This window comes from Heterocephalus glaber, unplaced genomic scaffold (assembly GCF_053883595.1).
Source record: "Heterocephalus glaber isolate CG9 unplaced genomic scaffold, H.glaber_assembly_v1.0 deba00001452, whole genome shotgun sequence".
Taxonomy (NCBI): domain Eukaryota; kingdom Metazoa; phylum Chordata; class Mammalia; order Rodentia; family Bathyergidae; genus Heterocephalus; species Heterocephalus glaber.
The window spans coordinates 15,941,602-15,958,338 of NW_028258302.1; the positions used below are offsets into that span (position 1 = coordinate 15,941,602).

Below are 16,737 nucleotides of genomic sequence, written 5' to 3' on the forward strand. Positions count from 1 at the left end.
TGTCTGCGGGCGGGGTAGCTGTCTATCCAGGGACTTAGTGTAACTGAGTCTGTCCATCCTCCCCTGCCTCCAGTTGGGTGGGCTATGAGAAGGCGGGCTTCCGAGGCCACCAGTACTTGCTGGAGGAGGGCGAGTACGCTGACTGGTTGCACTGGGGAGGCTATGACGAGTTGCTGACCTCCCTGAGGATCATCCGGACGGTAAGCAAGGGCAGTTGGTCTATGCCTCTGCCCCTGGTCACAGCCAACTGCCCCAGTACAATCTGAGGGAGGAATCTGAACCCCTCTCCCTGATCTCCAAGTGAGGGCCAGTCTCTGTCCTCCTGTGGTTCTTCCCAGGCCACACTGAAGGCCTCACCCCTAATTCCTCGAGCGGGCTGCGTCCCTGAGGTCTGGGCACTCCCAGGTGTTTCCAGTCATGGGCTGGAGAGACCTGACTATCCCCGGGGGCCAGGACTTCGGGGACCCGGCCGTGGTGCTGTTTGAGGCCATGGACTTCCAAGGGCACGGTGTGGAGGTGAGCACGGCACTGCCGGATCTGGAGCTAGTGCAACAGGGGCCCCGGACACAGGCCATCCATGTGCTCAGCGGCGTGTAAGTGATCCCGGCTCGGGAGTGGGGTGGGCCGAGGGCCTTCCCAGGTGCTGGTTCCGCCCTGCTGATCCGCCCCCTGCCCTTCCTGCAGGTGGGTGGCCTATGAGCAGGTGGGCTTCTCCGGCGAACAGTACGTGTTGGAGAAAGGCGTGTACCGTAACTGCGATGACTGGGGCTCGGGCAACAGCGCCCTCGCCTCGCTGCAGCCAGTACTGCAGGTGTGTGCCGGTCGCGGCGGGCGGGCGGGCGGGGGCCCGGCGAGGGGCGGGGGCCCGGCGAGGGGCGGGGGCCCGGCGAGGGGCGGGGGCCCGGCGAGGGGCGGGGGCCCGGCGAGGGGCGGGGGCCCGGCGAGGGGCGGGGTATTGAGTCTGGGAGGTGGGACTGCTCGGGGGCGCGGCCTCTGGGGAGGGTCGGGGTCAGTGCTCGGCCTGCACCGCCGGTTTGGTGATGCTGAAACCTAGAGAAATAGATAGGTGCGAAAGGTTGACAGTTTCCTAGAGTCTCGAAACTGGTCCCTTCCTTTAGGTCGGGGAGCACGATCTGCACTTTGTCTCAAAGGTAAGGAGGCGATCCCCGAAGTGGTTGCTTCATTTCAAAGCTCTCACCCCTTTCGCCTGCCCCTCTGTCCCGCCCCTCGCCCTCCTGCACTCTCATTCCCTTCTCTGCCTTCAGATTCAGCTTTTCTCTGGGCCCGACTTCCTGGGCGACCACATCTGCTTCCAGGATGACCAAGCCTCTCTGCCCCCCTCTTTCCAGCCCCAGTCCTGCCGGGTCCACGGAGGCAGGTGAGGAGCGCTGCGGGTGTTGGACCGAGGGGCACCTTCTTTGAGATGATTCACTAAGTTGCCCAGGCTGGACTTGAATTTGCAATTCTCCTTTTTAGCCACCTGATAGGTGGTATAGGCATGTGCCACTATGTCTAGCATCTTTTAACCTTTCTTTTTTTTACATTCTTTCTCAATCTTTCCTTTTTTTCAGTTCTGGGGATTGAACCCAGAGATACTACCACTCAGCCATATCTTCGGCCCTTTAAAAAAAATGTTTTTTGAGGCAGAGCGTCATTAAATTATTCAGAAAAGTTTTCAGCTCCTGTCTCAGCTTCCCAAGTGCTGGGATTCCAGTTTTGCACCACTGTGCCTGGGTATATTTTATACATTCCTTGCCCCAGACCTGGAATCAACCATTTCCCAAGGAACTCTGGCTCTTTTTAGTAGGAAAATGGTATTTACAGACCAGAATCTGCGTTCTGGGTGTTTCAAAATTATAATACCAATATTGCTAATAATAGTAAAAACCACTGAAAGGTATTTGAGGTTTCTTTGTGTCCTCAGAACATTCTCTTGAATTATGTCACCAGTCTGGTATACAGATAGGCTTGTTGATTTATTTTTAATTTTTAGGAATACTTTCCATTTTTATTTAATCCCCCCCCCAAGTACTGGGGATTGAACCCAGAGCCTCACACTTGCTAGGCAAGTACTCTCTACACTGAACTACACCCCTAGTCCTAATTCATTTTTTAATTCTTTTTAAAAAAATTGTCTTGCTTTGTAGCCCAGGCTTGAACTCATAATCCTCCCATCTCAGCCTCTTGAGTGCTGGGATCACAGGCATGCGCCACTATGCCAGGAACCTGGTTTTCAAAAATGTCTAAAAATTTACATGGCTTCTGACTTAGCTCAGGCTGCTGTAACAAAGTACCATAGACTGTGTGGCTTAAACAGCAGAAATTTATTTTCTCATAGTTCTAGCAGCAAGTGCGAGATCGAGGTGCTGGCTAATTCATTTCAACAGTGAGGACTCTTCGAGGCTTGCAGAAGTTCACCTTCGCATTCCGTTCTCATGTAGTGGAGAGAGCAGGACTCTTGTCGCTACTTAAAAGGACACTCATCTGGTCACAGGGTCCCACTCTAGTGACCTCATGGAAACCTGATTACCTCCCAAAGGCTCCGTCTCTCAACCCCATTACCTTGGGAGTTGAGGTTTCCATGTGTGATAGGGGGATGTGGGGCATAGATATTCAGTATATAACAATTCCAGAGCCACAACTCCCATTTCTGCCCTTGCTGCCTTTCACTTTCCTTTTCTATGGGGAAGCATTTTTTCAGTTATTTGTCTTACTCTTCCATTGTTCCTTTTTGAAAATATAAGCAAATATACAGTCATATGTAAGTTTACATATAACTATAGAAACCAAGTACATTTTGTCTTTCTCCTCCCCTATTAGGTAAAAGGGAGCATTCTGCAACCTGGTAAATACAAAAAATGCTGAATTGTAGTTAATTTATCCAATCTCTTGTTGATGCACATCTGGGCCAGTTCCACTTTTTGCTGTTGAAAACAGTGCTGTAATGCATGACCTTGTGTGTGGCTTTCATGTTTTTGAAGGGTAGCCGTGTGGCAGATTCCTAGATGAGAGATTGCTGAGTAATTGCCCATGGAATGTGTTGTTTGAAGTTGCCAAATTCCCCTCCAAAGCCAGCAGTAGGATTTCCATCAGTCCTGTCTTAAATCTGACCTCAGTTCCTCCTGCTGCAGTGCCTGTTCATCCTTGACCTTCCCCAGACTAGGGGAGCACCACAACTCTGCATCCACTTTTGGATCTTGAGGTGGTCTGGCTGATCTGGGATAAGGTAGGGTCAGATGACCTCCCTCACTCTCCCTTCCCCAGCTGGATCCTATTTGATGGGCAGAACTTCGAGGGGGACCAACACATCCTCTCTGAGGGCGAGTTTCCTACTCTCACGGCCATGGGCTGTCTATCCTCCACAATCCTGGGCTCTCTCCAGAAAGTGCCACTGGTAAGTGTCCCTGTCCAGTTACAGTGTCCCTGTCCAGTGGGAGCAGGAGAGTCCTGTGGGAGATCCTGGGCAGAGCCTCATCTCACTGCCTCATAGGCTGGGTTGAATAGTCTTTTTCAGAGCTGCCCCTCTACTCTGGGGCTTTCAAGCTAGCTCAGCTTACTATATATTTATCGAGCATCTGTTGAGTTAGGTCCTGGGGACACTGAAAAACCAGACACAGCTCTGCCTTCAAGGACGCCATGGCCACACACCTAAAAATTCCCCTGCCAAGAGGTGTGTCCAGATGTAGAAGTGGTGCAGGGAGGAGAGGGACTGATGCTCTGGGAAGGAGAGGGCCAGCACTGCCTGAGTGATGGTCAGTGCATGGAGGGGTGTTAGGATCAGCTGAGGAGGTAGGTTTGCGGAGAATAGATGTGAGAGGCAGGGCAGGGGTTGGCTGCTCCAGTGATCCAGAGGAGTGGTGATGGCCTAGACCAGGGAGGGATGTGGGCCCTCTTAAAGCACTAGCAGCTGCAGAGTGGAGGGACTGACTCCGGAGTGGGTACCTGGTCAGGACAGAACAGCTGATGTTCACCGAGCAGACACCGAGCATGAGCTTCCATCTTACTAAGGCCTCTGACCCTCACCACAGCCCTTATTCGCTCCATTTTCCAGATGTGGAAACTGAGGCACAGCCACCCAACCACATGCTCCAATATGCACAGCTAGGGATAGGGAGCCTGAAGACAGATGGCCCAGGGTCTGAAGCCCAGTTTTAGGGCCTCGAGCAAGCAGTTTCACCTATAGCCTCAGTTTCACTTTTGCCAAATGGGAATCATAACATGTACCTTATTAGGGTTGTTTAGGAGATGAGATAAAGCACCCAAAACGGATCTGACATGCAGTGAACACTGAATGAATGAGCACAGCTATTATTACCAGTACTGTGATTATTGCAGTTGTTGGGAAGCTGGAAAGGAGAAGTGAGAGAATGAGCCCCTGCTTATGGCCTGGCCCTTGCTCCCAGAAGTGCCATTTATGCTGGGCATGGCAGCATGTGCCTATAGTCCCAGCACTCAGGAGTCTGAGACAGAAGGATCGGTGTGAGTTTGAGGCCAGCCTGGGCTACATAGTGAGACCCTGTCTCCAAAATCTCCAAAGAAAACAAAATAAGACAAAAAACAATGCCATTTACCAGAGAGGACATTTGAGGGGGAAGCAGAAGGCCAGTCTGGTACCGCTCCACGTGAGAGTCTGGGGACACCCTGCTGGCAGTGCTGTGGAGTCAGTGAGCGAACTTAGGAGGGTTGAGGGCCTGCAGGACAGATTGAGGAGTCCAGGAGTCATGGCCTCACCTCTTTTCTGCTGGCCCCAGCACTTTTCAGAGCCTGCCATTTTCTTGTATGGATTGGAGTGCTTCGAGGGGAAGGAGATCGAGCTCAGTGGGGAGGTTCGGAGCCTGCAAGCCGAGGGCTTCAACAACCACGTGCTGTCCGTGCGGATCAAGGGGGGCGTGTGAGTGTGCGGGGGGAGGCCCAGGTTTGGGGGCTGCTGGTGAGAATGGGTGAGCAGAGGGATGGGCATCTCAGGGGTCTCTTCTCCTCCCCATGCCTGTCCCCCCACCCGAAAGCTGGGAAGGAGGGGGAATAGTAGACCTAGAAGCATCACCGGCTCTCAGGGCCTGGACCCCAGTGCTCGTGGACCCCTTAGGACCCTTTGTTGCCTTGCAAACCCCAAAACTACTTCCCAGCCTCCTCCTCCCTGCTCAGGACCCTGACTTTAGGCATGATAGAAGAGGGGGGAAGACCATTCCGACATCCTGCCTCCTCTTCCATCTGTCTGTCTGTCTGTGTTCCTCTGGCCCAGGTGGGTGCTGTGTGAGCACAGCGACTTCCGGGGGCACCAGTGGCTGCTGAGCAGCTGCGAGATCACCAACTGGCTGACCTACAGCGGCACCCAGAGGGTGGGCTCCCTCTACCCCATCAAGCAGGTGGGTAGCAGGTCGGGTGGCTATCTGGATGGGTCTGTCCCGTGTGTGCTTGTCTGTGTGTTTCCCAAGCTCAGCATTTGTGTACTTTAGTCACAGTTTGGGCTCTATCATCATTCTTCTTGCACAATTATCTAATTAATAGTTTTCTCTTTGTCAATTCACTTTTTTTGTTTTTTGTTTCGGTGCTACTGGGGATTGAGCCCAGGACCTTCCCATTGAGCTTCACCTCCAGCCCTTTTTTAGTTTTTCTTCTGTCTAGGCGGTACTTGAATTTGCAGTTCTCTGCCTCAGCACCCCAGGAGATTATAGCCCCGTGGCATCATGGTCAACTTGAAATAATATCCATAAAGTCATGAATTTGATGTGTATGTATGATTTTTTTTTTTTTTTTGGTACTAGGGATCGAATCAGGACCTTGCGCTTGCGAGGCAGGCGGCAGAAGCACTGAACTAAATCCAGCCCTGTGATTTTTTTCTTAATAGGTACAATAAACACATTACCATCAAATTTTTAAAAATAAAGGGCTGGGGATGTAGCTCAGTGGCAGAGCACTTGCCTAGCATGCCTGAGGCCCTGAGTTCAATCCCCAGTACCCTAAAAATATCTCTATAGGTTTTCAAAAATAAGTTTATCCACAGAGGACTCAAAATCATCTCACATACCATTGCCCTCATCTTGATAAACACAGTGTCTGCTCATGAGTGTCTGTGTGTTCTTGCCTGTTTGTTCATATATGGGTCTCATTTCTACACATAAGCATTTCTGTGGTGGCACGGCCATGGGCTGTGTGTGTGTGCATGTGTGTGTGTGTGTGTGTACACAATCCACATCCACACATGTGTCTGAGGGTCTTTCTGTGTCTGAGACATCATTTGTGGCCGTTGTCTGTGCCCTTGAAGTGATCTCTGTGTGTATGTGTGTGTGCATGTGCACATCTGTGCGAGTGTACTGTCTTTGTGACTGTCATTCCTGTGCCCGGGCCACTGCCAAGTGTGTGTGTCTTTGTACAAGGGTGTTTGTGTAGTCTCTGTATTCACAGACTCTTAGGACATCACTACTGGAAGAAATCCTGGAGATTATCTCCAACCCTCACATTTTACAGATGGGGAAATAAAGGCCCAGAGAAGTGGACAAGGATTTGCTCTGCAATTCTGGGCAAGTACTGGGCCTTCATTTCCTCATCTTTAAAATGGGGATAGTGTGGGTTTGAGGACTAAGATCTCTAATGTCTATGGAGCCCTTAGATGGTGCTTGAGAGGGAAGCACTCAACAGAGGTTGGCTCTGGTTATTATTATCATTGTCATTACTGTCGCCGCCATCTAAGACTACTTGCTGATTTGTGGCAGAGTCAGGTCTAATGTCTGACACTCTGGTGTCCCATCATGGCCTCGCTTCAGCATGCGTGTGTGTGTCTCCTTATAAGCATGTGTTTGCACATCTGAATTCCTGCACACATCTGTTCTTGTAGCAGCCTTGATTACCTGGCCCTCAGGAGGCTGGGCAGACCTGTGATCAGTTAGGATGGGTGAGTTTCATTGTAACTGTGAGTCTACATCTTGTGTGAATTTCTGGGCCACCTTGTGGACCATGGTTGTACCTGTCATTGTATCCTGTTGCACACTTCCCTGGGTATCTCCATGGGCACAAAGCTGTGGGAATGTGCATGTGGATGTATGTGTATGTGGGAATAAGTGGTGCCTTAGTAATTGTGTCAAGGAAAGTTTGAGTCTTGGGAACTTGATCCTAGATGGCCCAGAGTTGAGGGTGGTGAGGGCATCCTTGCCTGGGGACCCCTAACTCTCAGCTTCTCCCCATCACCAGCGCCGAGCTTATTTCCGCCTCTGGAATGCGGCCCTGGGAGGATTCCTGGCAGTGCCCGACCACGTGGAGGACATGAAGGCGGGCCGGGTGGTGGTTTCCGAGCCCCGAGCTGGAGGCAGCTACATCTGGTACTATGAGGATGGGCTGCTAAAGAACCAGGTACTGAGTAAGGGCCTGGGCAGGGGCTCATGAGCCCCAGGCATTCCAAGCCCACCTTGAGATGTCCCAGCCAGTCAGGGAGGATTCACAGGGCCCTGGGAAGTGGAGAATGCAGGCAGGGACCCCTGGGCAACTGTCTCCTTGTAACCTCAGTGTGCAAAACTGGTGTTGACCCAGATGCTTCTAAGAGCGCCCTAGTTCTGCTGTACTGGAACTTGAATCTATTAATAATGATATTCCACAATTTCCTGAGTGCCTACTCTGCCAGGCTATGTTCTAGGTACTGGCACTATAGCAGTCACAGGGCAGAAATGACTCCTGCCTACTGGGGAATAGAGAGACAGAAGCAATTTAAATGAGCAAAATATCAAATTATCTTGGATGCCGAAAGTGCAATAGAAGAAGATAAATCAAGAAAGGAGGAGAGGGAGTTTTAGAAGCCCTGCCTGAGGAGGTGACTGAGGCTGGCAGTGTGCAGATATCTCAGGGAAGAGCATTCCAGGCAGAGGGAACAGCATGTGGAAAGGCCCTGAGGTATGAACATGCCTGACATTTTCTAGGGCTGGCAAGGCCCCCTGAGTGGCTGTGAAGTGAAGTGAAGGGGAGAGAAAGTAGCAAGAGATGAGCTGAGAAAGGTTTGGGGGTGTAAGGCTTTGTAGGCCATTGGGAGTCTCGTCCTTCACTTGGCATGGGAAGGACTGGTGGCTGAGTGCCAGGCACTACATTAGGCCTTCATACCAATGCCTCCTGTAATCTTCAGAGAGTACTGTGGGCTGGCACTATTTACCCACACAGCCAATAAATGTGTGGAGATTTTTCTGATGCTTTGGGAATCCAATATGGAAGACTTCCCTGGAAGAGCTAATATTTTTCCAGCCCTTTTGTGGTTTCTCACATTAAAATTTAAAAAATAGTATTCAGGGATTCCTATTCCCAAGGAAACAACTCAGGAGGATTAAGAGACTTGCAGAGGGTCACAGTCCTAAGGGTCAGAATTTACACCGAGTGTCCAGGGTACGTTGGGTAATCCCTGTGGGCAGAACAGTGCTAATGATCTCTGGGCCTCAGGTGGCCCCCACCATGAGCCTGCAGGTGATCGGACCTCCCAGCCCAGGCTCCAAGGTGGTGCTCTGGGCAGAGAGCCGCCTTCCACGCCAGACATGGAGCATCGATGAATCGGGCCACATCTGCAGCCAGATGTTTGAAGGCCAGATCCTGGATGTGAAGGGTAATGTGGGCTCTGTGCCCGAGGGGGCTGAGGGCAGTGAGGGGAGTGTTGTCCCCAGGTCTCTCTGACCATGTCTCAACCCTCCCCTCCCAGGTGGCCGAGGCTATGACCGAGACCATGTGGTGCTATGGGAGCCGGCAAAGGACAGGACCTCCCAGATCTGGACCATCCATGTGCTTTGAACCCAGCCCTGGAGGCTCTTGGCTGGGATACAATGTTGGGATGCAATGTTTTTATAGGTTTTGGTTGCAACATAAGCTATTTTCTAACGGGTATCTTCATCTCTGTGTATCTTGATGTTTGGGGTTTAGGGTGAAGATTGTCCACTGGCCTTTGCCCTACTACATTCAGGCTGGCTTCTCCCCTGTTTGGGGTTTTTATTTTTTTGGTACTGGGGATTGAACTCAGGACCTTGTACTTTTGAGGCAGGCGGTGGAACCACTGAGATAAATCCCCAGCCCTCCCCTGTTTTTTTCATTTGGGCCTTGGATGTATGGTCTCCTTAGCCACCAGAGGGAGCCTGACAACTGGACTAACTGGGATGAGTTCTCAGCCTCTGAGCCTGGTAGCCCCAGGCCATGGGGACACAGATACCAAGGCTTGTGGTCCTTACCCTCCGGGAACACATAGTTCAGTGGCAGATTCCAATAGCTAGGGTGACAGTCAATGACAGGAAGAACATAGTGGTGGGATGCACAGAGCAGGACCCTGCTGCCTGGGACCTTCTTCTGACAGGATGGAAAGGTCTAGGCTATAGGGTGGCGTAGGGAAATGTCCCACAGAGCCAGACAAGTCTAGCTATGAACCCCGGCCTGGTGGTGCACACCTGTAATCCCAGCACTCAGGAGGCTGAGGCATGAGGATTGAGAGTTCAAGGCCAGCCTGGGCTACATACATAGCAAGATCCTGTCTCAGAAAACCAAACCAAACAAAAAAATCAAATGGTGACAGCTTCACTGGTGGGTCCACAGTGGGCTGGGCAGGAGAGATGACAGAGAGCCAAGCCCTAAAGAGCCTTGTCCCCAGGCCGCCTCTCTACCTCTCCCAATGCTGGGCTCAAAGCCTGAAGATTTGGCCTCAAACCCAAGAAGCCAAGATGGGTGGGATCCTAATCTCACTTAAGAGGACAGGTGTAGACACAGAGAGGAGAGGGCTGTTCCCAGGAGGAGCCTGCCTGGTTAGAGCAGCTATTTGTCCTTCCTGCCTCCACTGCCTGTGGGTGGGGAGGAGACAGCTCCTCCTCATCCTTCAGCCCCCTGGTGGTGGCAGATGTAAGGACAGATGTGAGCAGGTTTTCTGGGAACTCAGGTGGCAGGTGGGCAGTGTTCCTTGGACTGGGAATTGCCCCAAATCTTATTCTGGGACACCCAGGTACTGAGGTGGGGTACTCTGAGCCTGGGGTTGTCCAGGACCTTGGGAGTGTGGCAGTGGTAGAGTCTCTGGGATCATTACCCCCACTCAGGGACAGGTGAAGCAGTGTGACCAAAGGGGATGGTGAGGGTCGCCTTCTCCCTTGGAGGTGATTGTAAGGAGGGGGACCTCTGCAGTAGACTTCAGGCTAGGGGAGCTAGGGGAGCCCCCTGGGGCCACCTTCTTGGCTGATGGGAGTGTGGGGAGCTCCTTGGGCTCCGTGGGCTGGTGATGTCCACTGACCACACATGGGGACCCACCAAACAAAGATAGCTTTATTGACCCCCAGCTGGGTGGCACCTTCCTCTATACCTCAACACCTCCCCACATTGGCCATCACCCCCATGGCACTGCCTGTCAAGTTTCCACCACCTGGGATCCCTAGCATCAAACCTTTCCAAGGGTCGGGGGAGGGGCTCTGGCTAGTGATGGTGGCAGTTATTTCGGGGGTGTAGGGCCAGAGGTGACACTGTTGCCTCAGCTGAGGTAGAAGAGGTAGATGAGGGTGTGGATTAAGAAGAAAAGGAAACTGCCACCACCCAAGTCACTGAGAGCTGGGGCCCCATTTTTGGTTTTGTTTCCGGCTGTGGTCCTGAAATTGGTCATGGTTGTGGTCCAGGTCCTGGATGTGGTCCTGATCCTGATCCTGGTTGTGACTGTGGCCTTGGGGCCCATGGCCATGGATGAGATTGTGGCGGGGGCTGTGGCTGTGGCTATGCCCGGGGTCATGGCTGGGGTTATGGCCGGGATCATGGCCACAGTCACAGACGAGCCTGAAGTGTGGTTTCCAAAGACTCCAGTTTGTAACTGCAAGAGAAGTAGGATGCTCAAAGGGCTTTTGAATCTCATATGTGTTAAGGCCGCAGCCCCCCTATTCCTCCCCCAACTCCAGGCCTCCATAAAACTACTGCCACCTGTCCTATCTGGATGTCTGACTGCTTCCTGCCTTGACACAGGCAGGGACAGACATGGTCCCTTCTCCCCTACCTTCTGCCATGGAAACTTCCTTTCACCTCTCTAGGCCACCAGCTCCTCCAGCATAAACAGAGGAGCTCCAGCACTTGGCTGTACTGCAGGGGGCTTAGCCTCCTTGCGCCTCTGTCCTGTCTTCTGGATGGAGGAAGAGTCCACCATGGTGGTGAAGGTCACATGAGAGGGCAGAGGAGAACACCTTTGGCAGTGTTGGGGTGGATGGGGTGGATGGGGTGGTAGAAATGGCCGGATGGTGATCAACCTGTCCTTGATGCTTGAGTGAGCTGTTCCTGATAACTTCACGGCTCCTGTCTCCAATCCCCTCTAGGCACATAGGATGCCAACCAAAGTGCTTCCTGCAGTGGCAGTTGCCTTTGAACTGAATGGGAGACTTCTGTCTCCTTTTCATTCGTGGACACCTGAGCTTCTGTCCAGCAGAAGCTGGTACCTCCAGAAGGGTCCCCTGGTACCTCCAGAAGCCGAGCAGACTCTGCTTGGACATTGCTCACTGCACCCCAACAGGACCTTCCACAGGCTTGCTGTGGGTTCATCATCCACACATACTCTCCATACCTCCTAGTTCCCTATATTGCACAGCACCTATGGGTGCCTCTGTGTCTGGCACCACGTGAGACCAGAGCACAGGCTTCAGCCCTCAGGCAGCCTGATAGTAGCCAGAGGGCCTGGAAGCCTGGGCAGGGAATTTCCCCATTCTGGGGTCCCTGTTGGAGCCTGTCTGCCTCTGCATGAAACAAGGCTGGGTGCCTGGGAGCCTGTATTCCCTCTGTTCCATGCCAAGCTGGTCAAGGGAGTCCTGATGGTTGTGCCAGGGGCTTTTTTTTTTGGTACTGGGGATTGAACTTGGGTCCTTGCGCTTGGGAGGCAGACGGTGGAACCACTGAGCTAAATCTCTCGCCCCCAGGGGCTTTGAGGAGCTGCTTTTACCTGAAGCATCACCAGGAGGCTGGTGGTGAGGAGGAGGAAGCCGTTCATCCTGGAAGATATTGCTGGGCTCTGTTGGTAGCAGCTTTGGGAGATGGACTTAGGGCCGTGTGTGTGGGCTTTTCAGCTCAGCTGGTTTTGAACCAGGAGGAAGGGGAGGCGGGACTAGCAGAGGGAGGAAGGAGGGCCTATGGGGTGAGGCAGGGACCTGCTTTCTTTCTTCAGACCTGGGGGTGGCTGAAACAAGGCTCTGGATTTCAAGGCCCACAGATAATGAGTTCTAGCCAGGGAGTGGGCCAAACCCCAGGGGATGAATGGCATGCAAACCAAGCTAAGGGGCAGTAGATAGGGCCCTGGGCTTGGAGCTTCAGACAAACATCCCATCACTCACTTTCTGAAGCAGTTCTGGAAGCCCTCATTCATGAAGGCCTTTAGTTGCACTGTTGTGGCTGTGTTGGTGCCTGGAATCAATCTAAAATGCTTAACTTTTCAGGATCGTTTTGACTTTGGGGAAGAGCTAGAAGTCACACAGTGCCAGGCCCAGTGAATAAAGCAGATGAAGACAGACTGTAGTGTTTTTATGTGCCTGCCTTTCCACCGGCTGGCACTTGGCAGCAGTGTTCGTTGTAGTTTGGATCACACCTAGTAAAGACACAGAAGAGGGCCTTCAGAGCTGCTTCAGAGTGGCGAGAACAATGGGATAAGTGTTCTAAGTGAGGGGAAGTATTTTGAGGGAGAACAATGGCAATGTGTCTTTTACCATAAAAGATTTTAACTTAAAATTCACTGTATATTTTCATCACACTGTGTACTTTCTTTCACTTTATTCCCAGTGAACTGAGGCTTTGGTACTGGAGATCAAACTTGGGACCTTGCACTTTTGAGGAGGCAGGCGGTGGAACCACTGAGCTAAATCCCCAGCCCTCACCAGTTAACTCTTGATTGCCTGTTCTCCCTCCCCCTGAGCTGGCCAGCTCCTGCCTCACACTTTCCGTGGCTCATTCATGTGTCATCTTAGTTACATGCCAGGAGCTAAGGGGACTCCCCTGCGCTTCCTCTCCGTCAGGGCCTGTGTCACAAGCCTGGGTAAAACCTGAGTTGTGGTCTCCAGTTCTGGACTGAGGTCAGCTCAAAAGAAAAAGAAAAGGAGTCAAGACTGGGGAGAGAAAGGAAGTGGAGGGGTGAGGTGGGTAGTGAGGGAAATGAAAGGAGCCCCCAATGCTCATGGAGCCCCAGCTTTAACTCCTCCCTCAAGTCCCTGCCTTTGCCCCCCCATCCATATCCTCAGGGGTGCCTGAGGGCGGGGTAAGCAGCAGCAACAAGATTGAAGGACACTGACCCAGGAGACAGGTGGCCCACACTGAAGTCCCAAGATTGCCTTGCTGAAAATTGGTCCTGTCACACTGGGCAGTCTTCTCCCTGCTTGCAAGGCACTATCGAGGTGGGCTGAGCCCTAGGGCCAGCCATGAGGTACACAATTCCTCAGGCTCTGGGTGCACGTGAGGATACTTAGACGCCAGACATAAATATTTATTCTATCATCTGTCTGTCATCTATATATGTATCATCTAATCATCCGTATCTGTGAATCATCTATAGCTATCATCTATTTATATCTATTATCTGTCTGTGTGGTACTGGAGACTGAATCTAGGGTCTTGCACATGCTAGGTACATGGTCCACCACTGAGTTATACCCCTCAGCCCCACTCCTGCTCACTTAGATTTATTTTGTGTTTTGAGAGAGCGTCTCCCTATGTAGTCCAGGCTAACCTTGAACTCACAGCCCTCCTGCCTCAGCCTCCTGAGTGCTGGGATCACAGGTGTGCACCACCACACCCAAGTGGGTAGGATTTTAAGGATCACTGGGGGTTGGGGCATAGAAGGATGTCTGGAAGGTTTTTGTACCTGAGGAAGGAAGGAGATTGCAAACCTTGATGCATTCTGTTGATTACATGTGGATAAATAGAACCCTGGGATGGGCCGGGGATTTAGCTCAGTGGTTCTGCTGCCTGCCTCGCAAGCGCAAGGACCCAAGTTCGATCCCCAGTACCAAAAAAAACAAACTAAAAACTAAATAGAACCCTAGGCACTAAGCTTAGAGAGCTCTAAAAGATCCCCACTTCACAGATGGGAAAATTGAGTCTCATTTAGAGGCAGAGCTTGGGCTATAGCCAAGATCTCCCAATGCTTGTGCTCCATCACACACCTTCTCCAAACCCAATAGAGTGAGTGTGTGTGTGTGTGTGTCTGTCTGTCTGTCTATGGTACTGCAGACTGAGTCAGGGCCTCATGCATGAGCTATCCCTGAGTTACACTCTTAACTCCTCGAAACCTCGCTTCTCTACCTTAACTAGCAAGGTGAAGAATCTCAGTCCACACTCCCTAGGATGCTCTAGGACTGTCCTCAGGGATCAAGGACAAACACCTCGGTGTGACCGTCAAAGTCCTTGCTTCCTCCCCAGCCTCATGGCCTGTTCTGAGATATCCTCTCTCGCCTACACATACCACATCCAGCTGCAGCCACACCCACGTCACATTGCTCAAGCTGTCCAGGACACTGTTTTTATTTATTTATTTATTTATTTATTTTTGGTACCGGGGATTGAACTTGGCTCCTTCCCTTTTTGGGGCAAGCAGCAGAACCACTGAGCTAAATCCCCGGCCCTAACACTGTTTGTTTTTTGAGACAGGGACTGGCTATGTAGTCCAGGCTGGCCTTGAACTCACTATGTAGTCCAGGCTGGCCTCGAACCTGTAGTGATCCTCTTGCCTCAGCCTCCCAAATGCTTGGATAATAGGCGAGTGCCACCGCACTGGGCTACCCAGGCATCTTTACACGTGTATTTCCTCTCTGCAAGGAAAGCCCTTCCTTGGTTATGGGAACTGGCAAGATTTTTTTTTTTTAGATAGTGGAAATTGAAGAATTGAACCCACGGTCTCTGAACTGAGCTATATCCCCATTTATTTTGAGTCAGTCTCACTACATTGGCTAGGCTGGCCTCTTAACTTGTGATTTTCCTGTCTTGATTTCTCAAGTAGTTGGGGTTTCAGGCCCTACTACCACACCAGCAAGGCAAACTCTTCTTTATTCTTCAAGATGTAGCTCAGATCTGGGCATGATGGTGGATACCTATAATTCCAGCACTCTAGGAGGCTGAGGCAGGAAGATGGTAAGTCCAAAGCCACACCTAGCAACTTAGCAACTGAGCGAGACTTTGTCTCAAAATTTAAAAAAGGGCTGGGGCTGTAGCTCGGTGCCCTAGGTTCAGTCACCACCACTACACAAAAATTAAAAGTTACTCAGAAGCTTCTTTCCCAGGGAAGTTCTCTACTTCCCCTCGGAAACTCCTTGTTCCTCTGGGCTCCAAGGGCTCCTCGTGTTGACCATTGCTCTAAAGATCAATTCTGCTAAGCATGTGGTCTGGTCTAGGACCTAGCACTTCTGAGACCCAGCACAACATAGAACAAGGCACAGAATAAGTGTCAGGGCTACTGGAATGACAGAGTGAGGTATCCACTCCCACCACCAAACCTTTCATGCCTGAATGATTTGTTCAGTAGGCAGATATGGGCCATAGGGTCTCTGTATTGAGGAGTTACCAGTGCAGAACTGAGGTGCTGAGAGAGAACCCTTTGTTGGAGCTGCTTTTCTCCAGAGGAACAGCTAAAACGGAGCAGAGCTTTCTAGATGTTTATAAGGCAAAGGGAAAAAACTAGTTCAAAATGTCCTAAGGAAGGGGGTCCGTAACACACTCCTTTCACTAGGCTTTGTGTTGGGACCATGAGGGATAGGCATGAACAGGAAACAACAGCTGGGTCCTCACAAAAATCGGAAGACATTACAAAAAACAACAAGAGAAGCAACAGTGTGTTAGATTTCTGTGGCTAAGACAAAATACCTGACACCTGCAGCTTAAAGGAAGAGAGGTTTAGTGGGCTCATGGTTTTAGAGGGTTCCCCAGAGGGGAAGGCAGGGACCAGGGACCAATAGAGTCCCCAAGGTCACGGCCATGACCCACCGAGGCACATCCAGATGTGTGCTTTACTAATCTAGGCATCCCTCAGTCAATCAAGCTGACAATCAGGATTAACCATCACAAACATAATAAAATTACCCGGCCCTGGTGTAGTGGCACACACCTGGAATCCCAGCACTTGGGAGGCTGAAGCAGAAGGATCATGAATTTGAAGCTAGCCTGGGCGACAAAAGTGAGCCTAGGGCCAGCCTGAATGACATAGACAATCTCAAAAACAAACAAAACCACCAGAACAACAAAAAAGCTAGGCATGGTGGCATATACCTATAATCCCAGTACTCTGGGAGACTCAGGCAGGAGGGTTGCAATTTAGCAAGACACTCAAAAAATAATAAAGGGCTACGGATATAGCTCAGTGCAGAGGCCCTGCGTTCAAACCCCAGTATGACAGAGAGAGAATATAAAACCAAATAATGGAATTATCAATGAAACTTTAAAATTAATATAGATTCAAAGACGTATAAGACAAGATAGTGATAGGGAAAAGTTTTTATTTTTTTATTTTTTTAGGGAAAAGTTTTAGATAACAATAGATTGAATATTAAGGTAGCTGTAGAAGCAAAATAAGTAATGTGTTCTTTTAAGATTTGCTTTTCCCATAACTCTCCCTGTTTAAGGTGAAGGTAATCTGACTCTTTAACCAGTAACATCATTAACCTAACAAAGTTGCAATACCAGGGTGAATTTACAATGTATATGTGCCTATCTTGTGTCTGTGACTTGTAAATAGGAACTGGAATTGTATTTACACATGAAAGATCACTAGGGATGAGATAATGGCTAAAAAGGATATAAAAA

The 16,737-nt window shown here is 50.8% G+C and overlaps 2 protein-coding genes across 6 annotated transcripts in view; one reads left to right on the top strand and one right to left on the bottom strand.

Annotated features, from left to right (window-relative positions):
- Crybg2 (crystallin beta-gamma domain containing 2) overlaps positions 1-16,737 on the top strand; it is a 33,366-nt gene extending 16,629 nt beyond the window's left edge. For 4 of the 5 annotated variants that reach the window (XM_021263115.2, XM_087215502.1, XM_087215503.1 and 1 more), the window contains 11 exons: positions 74-200; positions 454-593; positions 685-811; positions 1,119-1,151; positions 1,266-1,378; positions 3,265-3,394; positions 4,752-4,891; positions 5,243-5,366; positions 7,189-7,347; positions 8,416-8,575; positions 8,669-16,737. In XM_021263115.2, coding sequence (XP_021118774.2) covers positions 74-200; positions 454-593; positions 685-811; positions 1,119-1,151; positions 1,266-1,378; positions 3,265-3,394; positions 4,752-4,891; positions 5,243-5,366; positions 7,189-7,347; positions 8,416-8,575; positions 8,669-8,757 — 1,342 coding nt within the window. In that variant the 3' untranslated portion in view covers positions 8,758-16,737. Of the gene's footprint in view, positions 1-73; positions 201-453; positions 594-684; positions 812-1,118; positions 1,152-1,265; positions 1,379-3,264; positions 3,395-4,751; positions 4,892-5,242; positions 5,367-5,765; positions 5,849-7,188; positions 7,348-8,415; positions 8,576-8,668 lie in introns of those variants that run through there. The other variant, XM_087215501.1, reaches the window with a different exon arrangement.
- On the bottom strand, positions 10,463-12,007 carry LOC147827243 (uncharacterized). Its single transcript, XM_087215506.1, has 2 exons — positions 11,903-12,007; positions 10,463-10,792 (listed from the first exon to the last, which is right to left on the bottom strand). The coding sequence occupies exons 1-2, from the start codon at positions 11,948-11,950 to the stop codon at positions 10,463-10,465; spliced, it is 378 nt and encodes a 125-aa protein (XP_087071632.1). The 5' UTR covers positions 11,951-12,007.